Below are 13,537 nucleotides of genomic sequence, written 5' to 3' on the forward strand. Positions count from 1 at the left end.
CTTCACAGTGACCTTTTCTCTTCAATCGCTCAATTTTCAGAGAATTTTGCTTTTTTCCTACCTCCTCCAGAATCCCAATGAGGTAACTTTATTTAACCAGCAGCTGCAGTTCCTCTCTCTGCACAGATTTATGTTGTTGCCTTTTTGATTTTATCTTTCCCCGTGGGCAGAATATCATCTTGGATCCGTGAGGCAGTGCAGTTGCCCCAGGGTCAGAAGGTTGTGGGTTGACTGAACCCCAATATCAGTGTTTGACCTCGTGATCATTGAAAGCGGACATGTACTGATACTGATACTGTCTATTGTGGAACAGATGGGACTGCTGCATTATCATTCATGCTATAATTTATTTTAAAGGCATTAGGCCAAGATTCTATCTTGGCAGAAAAATGAGAAACTCTGTTGTCAAAAAAAATGTATTTAAAAGGCCACGTTAGAACAGCTGTAATTGGATAGGCCTGTGGTCTTCAGCAGTGGCCACGTTAACCCACAATTCCCTGTACGCTTGCCAATATGATGTACATTTGATGTCAGGATTGGTTCCTGAACTCTTACCTACAAGACTACATTCTGGTCTGGTCAGAAACTTTGAAAGGTTCTTTCCATGGCGCAGGAGGGAATAGGTTTATATACGCCATGCTGCCTATGCTCAGTACAACGTTTCCCACATGGCATAATACCGGGAGAAGAGAGGGCTGATGGTGGGGTAAAGGCCAGAGTTTAGGGGGCAAGCAGATTTGCTGGCCACATATACTGCACAAACTCTGCTGGTGTTGGCTGAGGGAACCCATCCTAGTTCTGGTGTTACTGCATTTTAAGGTTCAATAGTGTTTTCAAAAGGGGACATCTCCAAACTTCAGGAAACAATTGGATTGTTTAAGGGTTTCTATCACTTTATCAAGTGCAGTTTTTTGTGAAGCAGATTGGTAGTGCAGGTTTTTGTACTTTCCCAGGCTCGCTTATTAATCCCGAGAAGATACTAGAGCATCGAAATGGATAGCGTTTGTGCTTTACGCTGTATTTTATCAAAGACTTTCCCAGAAATATTTCCCAGATACTATCACTGCCTCCATTCCCCATGACTCCCTCCCCAATATTATAGGAACAATTAACACTGCCACTTTCAAGTGTTCAGGCAATTGTATTTCTGAGACTCCCTTAACATGTGCCAAGGATAAAGGAGATTTGACAAACCGGTGTCCATGCAAAGTTTGGAGATGTTTCCTCAGCTGACTGCATGCAGTGCTGAATAAGGAGTGATAGCTGTTTTGAAGTTGCTGCTGAGCACCAAGGGTTTTCTGGGGATTTTCTGCCATCTGTTTGCATGTTGCATGTTTAGTGTGTGAGCTGTGCTGTTTTAGATCACTTTGTGTTTAACACTACAGTGAAACCTGTATATTACAATGTTCTTGAGACAGAATTTATTGAATCAATTAGTAAAGATAGTTACCATTAATTTACTTACGGCATTTTCCTGGTAATGCATCTGTTGTTTACTTACTGCATTTAACATAATTTTACTGATGGATTAAATTAATAAACTTCAAAATGCCTGTTATAACCAAATCTGATTCTATGTTTACACCAATTCTAGTCCTACTCCAAGCAGCAAACATTCTCACCGATACGTCCCTGTCCATTAACCAAATTTCTGTCCATATTGCTACAATTCCTCCTATCCTCATGTCTGAATTTTTCTAACAAGCATTTTGTCAGACACCGTTATCGAAACCCTTCTGAAAACTCCCACTATCCACCATTTTTGTAAGGAACTAACCAATCAGTGGAGGGGATGGTTGGTTAGCTCGGTTGGCTGGAAGGCTGGTTGGTGATGCAGAGTGACGCCAACTGCATAGGTTCAGTTCCTGCACTGGCTGAGGTTACTGTGAAGGTCTCTCCTTCTCAACCTCTTCCCCTTGCTTGAGGAATGGTGACCCTCAGGTTAAACCAATCTCCCTGATGAGAGAGTAGCCCTATGGTCTGGTAAAACTACAAGTCTTTAGACTAACGAGTTGCTCAGTTTATCCTACAGTCCTGTCTTGAACATGCATGTTGCATTGGCTGCTGCCTAATCGCACAGTGCTATCTTCCAGTTTAAGGGGAATTGGAACAATTACAGATTGGTGTTTACAGCTCCATTGACTTCTTAGACAGCACCTTCCAAACTCATGACCCTGCCATCTAGAAGGACAAGGGCAGCCAACACAGGAACACCACCATGTGCAAGTTCCCCTTCATGGCACTCACCATCCTGACTAGGAAATATATTGCTGTTCCTTCAGTGTCACGGGGTCAAAATCCTGGAATTCCCTCCCTAAGAGCATTGTGGGTCAACCCACAGCACATGGACTGCAACGGTTCAAGAAGGCAGCTCACCTGCACCCTCTCAAGGGGCAACTAGGGACGAGCAAGAAATGGTCCAGCCAGCCACGTCCACATTTTCTGAATGAACTAAAACAAAATCATTACTACAGGTTGTCTGTTTTTGACGTACCATTTATGTTGGCGAAAGAGTAGCTGAATGTTCCAGAATTCTAGATTTGAAATGGAACCCATTCAGTATTCCCGTGAACTGGCAGTCAGGCACGCTGTGAGTGGTTTATATTTCAACAATTGAGTTATGAAAACAGGTTTCATTGTACTGTGTGAGCCTGTCGTGTTCTCAACTTTGCAAAAACTTAGCTCCTAAATTGGTCTTCCTGTTGTTGCAGCCAATAAGACCTCACCAACCGGCAGCGAAGGAAACCGTCCTGGCGGAGTGATTCGTGTGTATGCTGATGAGAGCAGTGACAAGGCTTCCATTGGCAGCTTCATCCCATATTGTTCTATGGCTCAAGCCCAGCTCTGTTTCCATGGACATCGGGATGCAGTCAAATTCTTTGCGTCTGTACCAGGTAAAGTACCTTGACCAAGGGACAGTTCTTTCTCTATGGCCTAGAGGGATTTAGGGTTCTTGTGCATAAATCACTAAAGGCTAGTATCGGAGTTCACTGGATAGTAGGGAAGATGAATGGAATGTTGGCCTTTATTTCAAAGGGAATGGAGTGTAGAAGGTGGGAAGTCTTGTTAAAACTATACAGCTGGAATTCTGTGAACTGTTTTGGGCCCCTTATCAGAGGAAAGATACTGGTATTGGAGGCAGTCCAGAGAAGGCTCAATCGGCTGATACCAGGCCCGGAGGGACTGCCTTATAAAGAGAGTCGGAGTAGATTGGGCCTGTACTCACTGGAATATAGAAGAGTGAGAAATGACTTTATAGAAACATACAAGTTTCTTGGGAGACTTGACAGGGTAGATGCAGAAAGGTTGTTTCCCCTTTTGGGAGAGTCTAGAACTGGAGGGTACGAACCCCAAATAAGGGGTTGCCCATTTAAGACAGCAATGAGAAGGAATTTCTTCTGAGGGTAGTTAATCTGTGGAATTCTTTATCACAGAGGACTGTTGAGGCTTGTTCCTTAAGTATATTCAAGGCTAAAATAGACAGATTTTTGAGTGAGGGAATCAAGAAAGTGGGAAAAAGGCAGGAAGGCGGAGTTGAGGATTATTAGATCAGCCATGTTCTTGAATAGCAGAACAGACTCAATGGGCTGAATGGCCTGTTTCTGCTCCTGCATCTGATCGTCTTACGGTCTTTTCATTGTGATGGCCACAGCTTGTAATATCCATGAACTTTTTTTTTTAAGTACTCTGTTCCTTTTGCCTTCTGTTCCCATGGGAAAGCGGAGTCAGTGAAAACTGAATACACGGTGTGATTGATAATGTTCTGATATTTTTCATTTACTCCCTCACCCAAACGCTGTCCCAATCTCGGGTGGGTAATTCGGGGGCCTATCCCTCTGCTAATTATCCTGCCCTGGGCATTTACAATCAGATCCTCACAGCCAGGTAGACAGGAGGCTGGAGATTTCTGGTGGTGTGCTCAGTTCTCATCTCACTGACCATTCAAAGCACACCAAGGAATTCAGCTTCACTATATTTCTGACCTGCAAAGTCTTGGGACATGAATTTCCCTTTCTGACTATCCTTCATTTGCCATGGGTTTATAATTGGGTGAGTTTGCTCTGGGCAGGATCTAGCTGCCTGTTCACCATCTCTGTAGTTGACTGCTGCACAAGAAGGTCCATGGGTGACCTTTGACCTGCTAGTGATGAAGGTCTTTAAGTGGTTAGTTAGTGACCCCCTTAAGGGCTTTAAATTGCCATCTCTTCAGACACCTCAGCAGGCAAGAATGGTTGCTAGTTTTCTGACAGCAAGGTGTGGCTCAGTGGTTAGCACTGCTGCCTCACAGCGCCAAGGATCTGGGTTCGATTCCAGCCTCGGGTGACTCTGTGTGGAGTTTGCACATACTCTCTGTGTCTGTGTGGGTTTCCTCTGGGTGCTCCGGTTTCCTCCCACAGTCCAAAGATGTGCAGGGTAGGTGGATTGGCCATGCTAAATTATCCTGTAGTGTGCAGGCTAGCTGAGTTAACTATGGTAAATGGGTTATGGGAATAGGGTGGGAATGCTCTTTCGAGGGTCGGTGCAAGTTTGATGGGCCAAATGGCCTTTATTTGCACTGTAGGGGTTCTATCATTTGTGGCAAATCCATGTGTTAGGATTGAAGGAAAAGCCTACAATCTCTGCAGTCTGGGAGCAATCATGGGCATGGATTGTGGAAACCAACTCCCTGACATTGCCCCCTGACCATCCTGTCCTAGTGAACCAGACTCTCTGATCGGATGATTTCTAAAATCAGTTTTCCTTTGGGTCACCCTTGGGGTTAACCTTAACCGGCAGATTTTAGGATCCAGACTTTGGTGACCTGGTGTCAAGGCACTGGAGAGGATGGGAATCCTACTCCTCATTTTTCCTGTTGGCTTTTAATGAGTTGATTAGTGTGTCATGCAGTCAGTCTTCCTGCTACTGAGGGGGTGGTGATAGAGAGTCAGTCACTACCTAACATACTCCCTCCCCTGGCACAAAAACAAATTCTGAACCATCTGTGACTGATGCCCAAATTAAGGATAAGCTATTTCTTTTAGTATGTATTTGAGAGTTGTACTTTTGGAATAAATTCAGTGCTGTTTGTGCCTTGCTCGTAGGTAATGTTCTGGCAACGTTGAATGGCAGTGTGTTGGACAGTCCCACAGAGAATCCAGGACCTACAGCTCCTCAGCAAGAGGAGAGGAAGCTGCATCCTGTTTTAGTGCTCAGTGGAGGAGAGGGCTACATTGACTTCAGGATTGGTAAGCCAAACCCGACTCCACAGAGAACCTCCACCTCTCAATTTGTTCTCGCCTTCCTGCTAACTCCTCTCACCCACACAATTAGATTGATTTTGCTAACTCATCCGGCACTGACCAGCTGCTCACTTTTTCCTGCCACCTATGCAGTTCTGACTGTCCCTCATATGCCATCATGCACATAACACATGCTAACATTCACATTTCCTCCTCCTTTGATTCACTTTTTTAAGCCTAGGTCTAATTATTATTGATATAAACACCAGGGCTACAACAGCAGGTCAGATGCTATGCTGCAGCAAGTAAATCACCTCCTCCTGACTTCCCAAAGCCTGTCCATCATCAACGAGGCACAAAGTCCGGAGTGTGATGGAATACTCCCCACTTCTCTGATAAGCAACAAACCCTAACAACTCCACACTATTCAGGACAGAGCAGCCCCCACTTGATTGGCACCACATCCACAGGCATCCACTCCCTCCACCACTGATTCTCAGTAGCAGCAGTGTGTGCTGTCTGCAAGATGCACTGCAGAAATTCACCAAGGCTCCTCAGGCAGCACCTTCCAAACCCCCGACCACTTCCATCTTCAAGGACAAGGGACAGCAGATACATGGGAACACCACCCCCTGCAAGTTGCCCTCCAAGCCACTCACCATCCTGACTTGGAAATACATCACCGTTCCTTCACTGTCGCTGGGTCAAAGTCCTGGAATTTCCTCCCTGAGGGTATTGTGGGTCGACTCTCAGCACGTGGACTGTAGCTCATCACCACCTTCTCACAGGCAACCTGTCCCATGAGTGAATGAAAGAAAGAAAGCTACAAATGACTATTGATAATGTCATCTTGGAATATGTGTATCAAATTTCTATCAATACTATTTGAACAGGGGGTAACTCATAATTTGCAGGCCATCATGATGTGTACTTTTGGAGTATCTTGTAGACTTGATATCAACATGAGAGTGCCTTGTTAACAGAGCTGCCACCTGCAAAGAAAGTATATTCTCCAGTGCCTACAATGCAGGTCCTTTTATTAATTGTTATCTTTAAACTAATGTGCAATTTGCATTTGTACTCTGTGGTAGAGGGAGATAGTATTGTATACATTTGTAATTGTTATATTGTGAATGACAGTAGTGTGGAAGTGGGTGTAAATTCAGTTTGCAATGAGCAGAAGTGTAGGTTAATCGCATTAATACCCTCCCATTGTTGAGTACATCTGTCTAAACCTCAGGCCTACAATGTCTATTTCTCATAAACTTAATATTACTATTGCTCATTGAGATTTAGTAAATTTGGCTTAATTGGCACTAACTTTCAGTACAGTTTTATGACTTGAATTGACAAGGAATTGGTTGAATCATGTTCAGACTTGAGACTGTCATTGAGAAGAGATGTAACTCTTTAAAAATCTACTTTTGTCCTCTGGATTATAGTTAGGCTCCAGCTCTCACCCTCAGCCTCCTTACTGGGGGCATGATAGCTCAGTGGTTAACACTGCTGCCTCACAGTGCTAGGAACACAGGTTTGCTTCCAACCTTGGGTGACTCTGTGGGGAGTTCTAACATTCTCCCCGTATCTGTGCGTGTTTCCTCTGGCTGCTCGGCTTTTCTGTAGGTGCTCCGGTTTCCTCCCACAATCCAGAGGTGTGTGGGTTGGGTGGATTGGCCATGTTAAATTGCTCATGGTATCCAGGGATGTGCAGGCTAGGTGGATTAGCCGTGGGAAATGCAGGATTACAGGGATAGGGTAGGCGGGTGCGTCTGAGTAAGATGCTCTTGGAGGGTCGGTGTGGATTCAATGGGCCGAATGACCTGCTTCCACACTGTAGGGATTCTATGATTATCCCCTTGTGTTCCTCTTTGTTCTGTACATATCAGTGTTTCACTCAGTAACTCTCTTTCTATATAGGCGATGGTGAAGATGATGAGACAGAGGAAAGTTTGCCAGATGGAATAAGACCGGCTCTCTCCAAGGCAGAACGAAGTCACATCATCGTCTGGCAGGTGTCCTATGTTCCTGAATGAGATGTTACTATCCACAAAACACATCATTAAACGCCTGCACTTCATCCGTATGTACATACAATATACCCTGCATTGTACCTGTCCATGAACAAAGCCTCTCAAAATCTATAAATCGTGTGGCATTTCGATCGTATCCCCACTTTGGACTGGTCGTTTGTTGAAAGTCCATCACCTTTTGAATTCAATTTAAAAACGAAGTGATATGAGAAAATCCTTGGGAATAGCTAACGCTGGAATACTTGTTTTGGACACCGAATCCCCATTTGCATTTCACCAAATTTGTTGCTGTTCCAAGCACATGTCTATATAATTAACCTGTTAAAACTTTGAACCGACTGTGCAAAGATGTGACCGTAATGCATGCCAGATGCTGGAGGAGGTAATTTCACAAGGCAACTTTTCCTATCTGTTCATATACACATCCTTTAAAAGTTTAATTGTGTTTCTAAGTAGGATTTAATTCCTATCTTTCATCAAACAAACTTTACATCCTCCCCCTAATGTTTTATTAAAAATTCACTACCAATAACGTTCACCATTAAATAGTCACCTGGAACAGTTACTCCACTCGATTGAGTTTTCCATGAGGTTCTGCTGTTGCAATGAAATCCAAAGGACAGGTGATGTAAGAGAGCTAGAAGGGCTGGATATGTTTTCAAAGACATCATTATGGGTCCCGTAATATGGAGCAATAGAGATGCAAAGACTGAGAATTGATGAGACGCTGTCTGTTTTGTCCAGGGATGTCGATGATGTTCCATAATGCACCCAAAGCAGTTTTTAGGTCACTTTGATCATAGATTGGAATGATGACAGCAAATTGGAACCCTCTCATTTTTAACTACCCCTCTGTTTACCTTTTAAAGGCAGTACCATTGAGAATGTTAGTTCTTTCTGGGAGAGGTTTATCTCCTTTTGAGATGGGCTTCCACACGTGGCTCTGAGAAATAAATTTCGACCACCATTCATTGTAGCTGTCAGCGTTCTAGTTGACACTCTTCAGGATTTGGTGGAGCGTGCTATTACCTGTGTTAATGTGTAACTATTACTGACCAGAGATAGGAAACTATGGAATTTCAAAGGGATGCATTCATTTCAGAATGTCATTGAGTTCTGCAAAAATTCTGGAGCAAAATGAGAGGGTTTTAAAAATGGCTGTCACTTTCAATTAACCATTTTAATCAGAGTATTTTTTTTCCATGATATACATCTCTTTGTATTTTAAGTAGTTATATATTGGGTTATATTTTGGGAACGAGAATTAGTCTTGGAGATCTGTGGTGGCAATGAAATAAAATCAAGGACTCGGACACAGGCTATACCATTTTCTGGAAAAGTATCTTTGCTTTTCAGATCCATGGATAGGTAGCTGTAGATTATGTGCAAGACTGTAGCAAATTATCTCAAGGACACCTTGGCCTTGGGCCCGCTGGATGGAACGTGTAGAAAGACATTTCAGTATTCATCAGCAACCTATGTCAGCTACATTTTCATCATGTCACAGAAATATTCATGATGTATATTCATGGTGTTCCAGTATTGAGTGAGATACCTTATGCTTTGAAGTTTCTCTTTACTTGCGCCCAGTTGTCCTTTTAAAAAGTAAGTGTCTTGAGAAAAAGGACAGCAAATCTAAAAGGGGTTTTGGATAGTGCAGACTGGCGAAGGCAATGATTACATACTGTGGCTCATACTAAGGTATTCAGTATTACTTCCTAAGTTATCCACAAGCAGTCCTTGCTACTCTGACCAGTAGTTTTAGTACTTAGCTAGTTCTGGATACAAAAAACTTTTGTATAGGTCTTGTCATCTTTCTCAAGTTAAATCAATTGAAAAGCATATAAAAAGTGCAAATTTAGAACTGTTTGTTAGCAAAGAAGAAAAAGGATTCAAGGGAATAAATGGCATTTTCTTGTCTTTGTTCGCACCCTTAAATGGGATGAGTTAGATGGTGCGACACCTGGGGAGGAAGCAATGGAACAGAATTTGAGCAGGTGATTGCTGGCCGGTGCACTGGTGGCACCACTGGAGAAGGGTACATTCATTCTTCTGGGGCAAAGGACAGTACAGCAGCGGTAAATATTTAGGAGATGACGTGGAGCAAGTTTGAAACTCAAAGCACTTAATTGTGTTCGAAACGGACACTTAGTTTTATCAGTTCCTGTCTGAGCCATATGGGAATGCTGAGAATTACTAATAAGAATTGAGTGACTGTTATGTTCAGCAGACAACGTCAGTGGGTATATCTGAGTCAGCTGCACAAGGGTATAGATAGGAAAACTTTTGAGTGTGGATTTACAGAGATTTTCTTTTAACGTGACCATGTACATATCCTGGAATACATGTTTTAAATGTTGTTAGTGAATTCAAAACCTTTACAATCAGTAATTCTTCAGTATAGATATACAAGTTCATATAACGCACCACCCTCGGAGTATTCCACACCTACACCTTTCTTCCTTGATGTACTGTGGGTCATTTTGACCAAGGAGCAGGAAGAAAGCTGATCAGTTCAGTCAGTTCTATTATTCTGACCAAGATGCAAAGTAAGAGGGAGTAAATTTTGAATGTAGTTGACTGTCAAGTTTGGAAATGGAGCTCAGAGGGGAAACAAAATCCTGGCAGTGACTGGAGGTAATGTGCCAGCTGTTCTTCAGTGAAATCTGCATCCAAGGCAAGACATAATAATCAACATATTGGTTTGGAAATCATCAGGGATCTGCTTTTATCCTCTGGCTACGTGAGTGCATTATGTTTGCAACTTATACTCGGCTCCCCTCTTGAGTAGGTGATAATTTTTCAGGGTCCATAGATTTTTGCTCTTCTGGGCATTCAGAATGTCCTCTGCCAGTAGAAATTTGAGGTTTTTCTCATGTCATGTAAAGTATCTCTTGTGTATTACATACTCGGGAGCAAGAGATTCTGCAGTGTAAACTCGAGAGTCCTGTACAAAAAGCTGTCTGGTGTATAATGAAAAGGTCGGGTTGGGTGTACAGAGAGGGTTGGCTGGTGTAAGGATATGTTCTGAGCTATTTTCCCTGTGCATTGTAATTAACTTAATTAACATGTAATTGTTCCATATGTAATAAACATACTCACATCATAAGATTATCTCATTTGTATTTATTAGCCAAATGGAACATAGGTCACATTTGAAATTTTCATTTGTTTTAGCTTGAAACTGTCTCTGGACAGAAGAAACATTAGCAATGTATACGTGCATGGTTCTTTGGCACGAAGTCCTGATCAGGAGTGGTGGGTGTTACTAATGCAGGACATGGTGTCTTTTTGGCAAATACCAGTTTACTGAAATTACCTTCTGACACTTGTGTTGGCCGGTGCTAGAGTTTTTCCTACTTCATGTAGTTCCTATACAGATTTTTTAAAAAATAGGTAAATAATATCAGTGAACCAGATAGTTTTTACAGTAATTAAATGATAATTGTTAGTGTCACTGAAAATAGCCTAATCTTTCAGATTTATTAATTGAATTTAAATCTCACCAACTATTGCAGCAGGATTTGGCCACCTCCCTGGAGCATTAGCCTGACCTCTGGATTATCAGTCCCTTTATATTGCCACTACAGCATCATCTCCCCTGTTAAACTACCAGCAGCATAGATGTAAACTGTACCCTTCATAAACAGGTGCATTCCAACCTCACCAGAGAGAGCAGACATGGATTTACAAAGCATCTTTAATTTTAGTAATCGTTATCAAAATGCAAATTTCAAAAGCAGCATATGAAACTTTTTCATTGAAGTTTTTAAATTGCATCAACAAATGATACAAAAAGCTGAGAATTATTTTAGTTAACACACTAGTTAAGGTAGCAGTCTTGGTACCCAGTGGATAGCCTAATTCTGGGCCAGAATCTATGGGTTTGAGTCCCATGCTAGGACTTGCTGGCCCTGCAACATGCTTTTGTAATGTGGCCAAACCGGTTAATTATCAGCCTGTAAATCCTTCCAAAATGCCTAACAGCAGGCAATGAAACTGAGGGGGTCTGCTGGTCACCTGTTCTACAGTGTACTGTGGACCAGCCTGTAGCCATTCACGCTCTACAAACACAAACTAGTTAATATTCTGAGGCATTCAGAAGATGTGACCCTTTGGTGGAAGCACAGTGTGTTATAGTTGATCAACCTGTTCAGACATACTGTGACACACCGCTGAGGCAGGTGGGACCTGAATCTGCATTCCCTGGCTCAGAAGTAGGTAAGTAATTATGTGTTACATGATATGCAGAGAGTTTATCTCCAAGATTCTTGACAGACCAAACTATGGCTCTCATCATTGGAAGCAAGTGCAGGAATTGGGCATTTCCCCACAGATAAAGGATCGGTTAGAAACACAAGTGAATTGTTAAGATTCCAGCTTCAAATACCACTCCAATCAAGGCTGACACTCCAGTGCATTACAGAGGAAGCAATGCTCAGTTCTGCATGTTGCTTCTCCAGTTCATGTTTGTTTTTTATTCATTCACATCATGTGGGCTTCGCTGGCTAGGACAGTATTTATTACCCATCCCTAATTGTCACTGTGTTGCTGTGGGTCTGGAGTCACATATAGGCTACGTAAAGATGGCAGTTTCCTGACAATCAACAATGTTTTCATGGTCATCATTTGACTCTTAATTCCAGATTTTTTAAAAATTGAATTTAAATTCCACCATGTGCCATTGCAGATTTCGAACCTGCGACCCTAGACCATTACCTGTGTTTCTGGATTAATAGTCCAGCAATAAATCCACTAGGCTGTCACCTCTCCAGACTCTCTCTTCTGGATTTGCTGATGACAAGCTGGATTCTGTCACCAGCAAACACAGTAAGGAAACAGTGGAAGATGAGCTCCTTTATTGACTTTTGTCTTACCCAGGTAAAGAGCCTTTCTAATTGACCACCCCTGTCGGTGATACTACTTATTCATTTGTGGGATGTGGGTGTCACTGGTGGGCCAGCATTTATCGCCGATCCCTGGTTGCCCTTTAAGGTGGTGGTGAGATGCTTGTTTGAACCGCTGCAGTCCATGTGCTGTGAATTCACGCACAATGCTGTAAGGGATGGAATTCCAGGATTTTTGAACAGTGAAGGAATGGCAATATATTTCCAAGTCACGATGAACATAATACAATACAGTACAGGAATGGGCTCTTCAGTCTAAAATGTTGTGCCAAACATGATGCCAAATGAAACTAATCCCTTCTGTCTGCCATTGGTTCATATTCCTATATACCTTGCATATTCATGTGCTTATCTAATAGTCCCTTAAATGCCCCTATTGTGTCTGCCTCCACCACCATCCCAAGCAGTCTGTTCCAGACTTCTACCATCTGTGTGTAAAAAGAACTTCCCCCTTCTAACCTGAAATGTATGCCCATTAGTATTAGACATTTCAACTCAGGGTTGATGGTCATAATCTATACATCTCATAATTTTATAGACTTCTATCAAGTCTCCCCTCAGCCTGTGCCACTCAATAGAAAATAGCCCAAGTTTTTCTAGTTACTTTTAGTGCATACCCTCTGATCCAGGCAGCATCCTGGTAAACCTCTTCTGCACCCCCTCAAGCCTCCACATCCTTCCTGTAATGGGGTGACTAGAATTGAACTCAACACTCTAAAAATCCTGGCCTTATCAAAGTCTTAAAGCTGCAACGTGACATCCTGACACTTGTACTCTGTTCCCTGACCAATAAAGGAAAGTATGCCATAAGCCGCCTTTACCACCTTATCTACTTGCATGGCTGCTTTCAGGGAACTATGGACTTGAACCCCAAAGATCCTTCTGTATATTGATGCTGTTCAGAGTCCTGCCATTAACTGTATACTTTGCCTTCACACCTACCTGGATTAAACGCCATCTGCAATTTCTCCACCCATGTCTGCAACTGATCTATATCCTGCTGTAGCCTTTGATGACCTTCTACACTAGCCACGGCTCCACCAATTTTTGTATCGTCTGCAAACTTACTAATCCATACACCTATGTTTTCATCTAAGTCATTTATTTAAATCACAAACAGCAGAGGTCCCAGTATGGATCCCTACGGAACAACACCAGTCACAGACCTCCAGGCTGAAAAACGCCCTCTGTCTTTTATGGGCAAGTCACCGTGGATCCTATGCATCTTAGTCTTCTGGATGAACCTACCATGTGGGATCTTGTCAAAGGCCTTACTAAAATCCACGAAAACAACATCCACTGCTCTACCTTCAGTTGATCACCTTGTCACCACCTCAAAAAATTCAATCAAGTTAGTAAGACATGACCTGCCCTGCACAAA

At 42.6% G+C, this 13,537-nt stretch overlaps 1 protein-coding gene across 1 annotated transcript in view; it reads left to right on the forward strand.

Annotated features, from left to right (window-relative positions):
• mapk8ip3 (mitogen-activated protein kinase 8 interacting protein 3) overlaps positions 1–10,358 on the forward strand; it is a 183,946-nt gene extending 173,588 nt beyond the window's left edge. The window contains exons 27-29 of the mRNA XM_048609668.1: positions 2,712–2,894; positions 5,082–5,225; positions 7,137–10,358. Of these exons, the coding sequence (XP_048465625.1) occupies positions 2,712–2,894; positions 5,082–5,225; positions 7,137–7,252 (443 nt within the window). The 3' untranslated portion in view covers positions 7,253–10,358. The remainder of the gene's footprint in view (positions 1–2,711; positions 2,895–5,081; positions 5,226–7,136) is intronic.
• The last annotated feature ends 3,179 nt before the right edge of the window (positions 10,359–13,537 follow it).

The sequence above is a fragment of the Rhincodon typus genome, chromosome 21, assembly GCF_021869965.1.
Source record: "Rhincodon typus isolate 14 chromosome 21, sRhiTyp1.1, whole genome shotgun sequence".
NCBI classification, from domain to species: domain Eukaryota; kingdom Metazoa; phylum Chordata; class Chondrichthyes; order Orectolobiformes; family Rhincodontidae; genus Rhincodon; species Rhincodon typus.